The sequence below is a fragment of the Nansenia antarctica genome (assembly GCF_963989245.1).
Source record: "Nansenia antarctica genome assembly, chromosome: 17".
NCBI lineage: Eukaryota > Metazoa > Chordata > Actinopteri > Argentiniformes > Microstomatidae > Nansenia > Nansenia antarctica.
Window position 1 is genome coordinate 25317127 of NC_137687.1, and position 4240 is coordinate 25321366.

The 4240-nt window shown below is 46.1% G+C and overlaps 1 protein-coding gene across 1 annotated transcript in view; it reads left to right on the plus strand.

The window, feature by feature from the left end:
• Positions 1–1250: 1250 nt before the first annotated feature.
• Positions 1251–4240, plus strand: part of zmat3 (zinc finger, matrin-type 3) — a gene marked incomplete at both ends in the record, with an annotated part of 17062 nt that continues 14072 nt past the window's right edge. The window contains one exon of the mRNA XM_080547695.1: positions 1251–1371. Coding sequence (XP_080403821.1) covers positions 1251–1371 — 121 coding nt within the window. The remainder of the gene's footprint in view (positions 1372–4240) is intronic.

Consider the following 4240-nt stretch of genomic DNA (forward strand, 5'->3'; position numbering starts at 1 on the left):
GCAGGGGTCTAGGCAGGAGACGTAGTCGATAGGCAGGCAGGGGTCTAGGCAGGGGAGGCAGGTTCCTTTGGGGAGCGAGGGTAAACAAAGAAAACAACTAGAGTTAACAAAATAACAAACAAACAAAACTCGGAAGTGAAACTACTTGAACCAGAATAGACGAAAGGAGAGCCAAACAACTAACCACATGGGTCAAAATAATCAAGCGTCGGAGGAAGGTCTCTGGGGCTTCTTATAGGGCTGCCTCTTCCTGAGATGATAGCCACCTGCTGTGGAAGGGCCAGCTGTCTCCACTTGAGCCTGATGAGGCTCAACGAGCGGAGCCGAAGAGGGATTCACAACAATAACACTATGTGCAATATGACAACCCTCGTGTACATAAGGTTCAGAGATAGGAAATGTTAGGATATTTATAGCATAGCATAAAGTACAGCACAGTGTTTTATTGTATAGTACAGTAGGCTATAGTGGATATTGTATATAGCCTTTATTTATGTAAACCAGCTCTTTTCCCTTCTTGTTTTTAGTTAAAAAAAATCCTAGCACCAGGGGAGCCCCCCCTCCCAAATGTCGTTGTATGGTACCTGTACTGTATTAATGACAATAAAGACCATTCATTCATTCATTCATTCATTCATTCATTCATTCATTCATTCATCTCAGTACAGCGTGCTGCTCCAGGCCAGACAGACACCTGTCACCTGTCACCTGTCACCTGTCACCTGTCACCTTTCACCTGTCACCTGTCATCTGTCACCTGTCACCTGGCTGAGAGGTGCAGACTCAGTCATTTAAATGAACCAGTGTGGGCTACATTTGACAAGTTTGGCCACTTTCCCAGTTTCACATATCCTAAGAAACTGTTTTATTTTATTTATTGAACCAAACATCTCGATGTTATTCAACAATGTAGCCTATTTTGTCAACGGTTTTGGTTTAAATGTCTAAACACGGTAGATCAGCGTTGACGTTTCAGCGCAAGTGAAAATGGACCGTACCAAGTAGAGTCACAGGGGTAAAAAACACGCATCTCTAAAAATACTCCTTTTAACCTTTGCCTCCACCTGTCGAACACCCTCTTAACGTGGTCACGTTTTACACTAATCTCGTTGCTAATACTCAGTATTAGTATTTTTAGTATTTCTCTCCCCTTTACTCTTGTCACACTGATAACCGCCCCCCCCCCCTGCTCTTTACTCGGGTGGTCGCGTCCGATCCTGAGCTCGCTCGAAGTTGCGCTCACTGCGATGATGATGGCGCTGCATGTCAAGAACAGGGATGCTTATATGCAAAGTGCAGATTACTACCGAAATTACACCTCTCAGCCTTTGCACTACGGGGATGGAAGGCATTTTTTCGCCCGCTTACCAGGTAAGAAAAGGGGGTTGCATGCATGCATCGCAGCCCTGGGGCCGTGACAGTGCTGAATAGATGGATGCAGTCAGTCCAGCATCTGCAAATGTGAGCAGTGCATTGAGTGTGAGTGTGAGTGTGAGTGCAATATGCTGATTGGAAAAGGTGTCAAAAAACAAACGAAGAGTGTTTAATTGCTTTGAAGAGTATGCATCAATCGTAGTGGAATTGAAACCTGAACATTTTGCAGTTTTTGGGGGGTGAAAAGCTCAACTCACCCCTTCTCAGTGATTAATTGATCCTTCCTGCCAAAAGGCCAAGTTAACCTGAGTTATCTGGCGTCTCTCTCTCCCTCCTTTTCCACCCAGGTATGATGTGATTCTGTGGTGCCAAGCAGGTGTTTGTCACATCCGTGGGTGTAGAATAACATGGGACAATTGAACAACGTCAAAATCAGGGATGCAATGAAATGAAATCAACCATTATTCACATTGTTGCACATTTCATAAACAGATGCAGCAGCAATGCTCTTCTTTACAGGACCATGTATAATAGTCATAACTATTGACTGTCGGGAAGCCCAAATCTCATCTCTCAAATAGTCTGATTTAGTGAGACTATTATATATGTCGTAATATTCTGTATTGTTATGATAGTGTAATAGCTGATGTGATGGAGAAATCATATGTTTCTCTGATGGTAACCGTCCCTGCAGTCTCCCTGCATTCAAGTGCTAGCCATGCAGAGGTTGTCTTGTCAGTGCATGAGGCTCACTCCGTTCTCTATAATTAATGTGGCACAGAGAACAGTCAGAACCTCTTGCAGTGACATTTCCACTGTGTGTGTATGTTGTGTGTTGTGGTGTGTGTGTTTGTGTGTGTGTGTGTGCGTGTGTGTGTGTGTGTGTGTGTGTGTGTGTGTGAGTGTGTGTGTGTATAGATGTCGACTCAGTGTAACACTTCCCTCACTCAGAGACCCAGGGCCACACTTCCTGATACCCAGCCAATCACAGTACATTATTGTCTTCAGGACAACCCTGCATTGTTGTACCCTATTAAGTAACTGGGGTGAAGTTGCTCCTAAGATCTGGCCTTGGGTCAGTTTTGTGTTTTTTCCCCAACCAATGGTCAAGCTAAGGACTTAAAAACAGTAACCTGATCCTAGGTCAGTGCCTCGGAGCTTCTCCACCCCCGGAGCTATTTCTACCACCAGAGCCGTGTCTCAGCAGGTATGGCTGTGCACCAGGGGAGGCTCGCGGAGGTAGGAATCGGAGGACAGGGTTGGGCTCATTGTAATGCATGGAACGGAATGAGGTATGGGTAGCAAACATGTCGGAACGGTAACAAAACACGTTCGTTCCTCGTTCCATCCCATGCATTGCAATGAGCGCCCGTCCTCCAATTTCTACCTCCGTCAGCCTCCCCCTGCGGCGCACCCAGGATGTTGGAAGAGGATGTCGACCTTGAGCTGCTGTACAACTCTATGACTATTATGTAGGTTCCCTCCTTTCTTTCTTCCTTCCCTCCTTCCTTGGCCTATTTTGGGATTAGAAGCACTAATTCTCTCCTGGATTCAGGCTGGTGGCTTTGCCTGCCCTGTCGTATGCAGGGATGACAGGGCAGCATGCTACTGTACTGCAATGCTGAAGTGGGGAGTTATGGGAGTTTTATTTTTTATTTTATTTGTGTCTTTTATTGACACTGTCGTTGTAAGAGCGAAAAATCGATGTGTTGCCGTTGTTAGAGGGATGAGGATTCTGTTATGCACTCTTGTATCCGATCCTTTGAACATTACAGGTACAAATAAAACATTATTATTATTATTAATATTATTATTATTATTATTACAGGTGTTTACACACCAGTGTGCACTGTAACCTAATCTGAATAATATCATACAATAGAAAAGAATATACATTATTATTGTTAGAATTATTACTTCATGGGCCAGTTTCACAGACAAGGCTTCAACCTAAGACTAAAAAGCATCTTCAATGGAGATTTTACACTGAAAGTGTGATTTAGTCCAGGTCAGGACTAGGCTAAAGCCTTGTCTGTAAAACCAGACCCAGGGGTTTGACACATTGGTGTAAACATTGTGGGCCTAGTGTGTTCACCAGAACAGCCTCTCCTCCTATCAGGAGTCACATAAAAATTCCAGAACAGCCTCTCCTCCTATCAGGAGTCACATAAAAGTTCCAGAAAGCCTCTCCTCCTATCAGGAGTCACATAAAAGTTCCAGAACAGCCTCTCCTCCTATCAGGAGTCACATAAAAGTTCCAGAACAGCCTCTCCTCCTATCAGGGGCCTTATAAATGTTCCAGAACACCCTCTCCTCCTATCAGGGGCCATGTAAATGTTCCAGAACAGCCTCTCCTCCTATCAGGAGCCATTGACTTGGTGTCATCACCTCAGTGGCCGGCAGGCAGAGAAAAACATCCCGCAGTGTTATTTTAGGTCTGTGAATCACTGTTGTCGGGTCTCTCTTTTTCACTCTCTCTGTCTCTCTCTCTCTCTCCCCCCACCTCTCTCTCTCTCTCTCTCTCTCTCTCTCTCTCTCTCTCTCCGTCTCTCTCTCTTTCTCTCCCCCCCCCACCTCTCTCTCTCTCTCCGTCTCTCTCTCTCTCTTTCTCTCTCTCTCCCTCTCTCTCCCCCCACCTCTCTCTCTCTCTCTCTCTCTCTCTCTCTCTCTCCGTCTCTCACTCTTTCTCTCTCTCTCCGTCTCTTTCTATCTCTCTCTCTCTCCCCGTCTGAGGTAACGCAGCGGAAACATCCAGCACACATGTCCACAGCTGCTGACCCAACCCCCTCCCCACACCATCCCCCCCCCCCCGCAAGCCCCCGTCTCAACACCAACCCCCCCCCCCCCCCCCCATGGCAACCCCCAC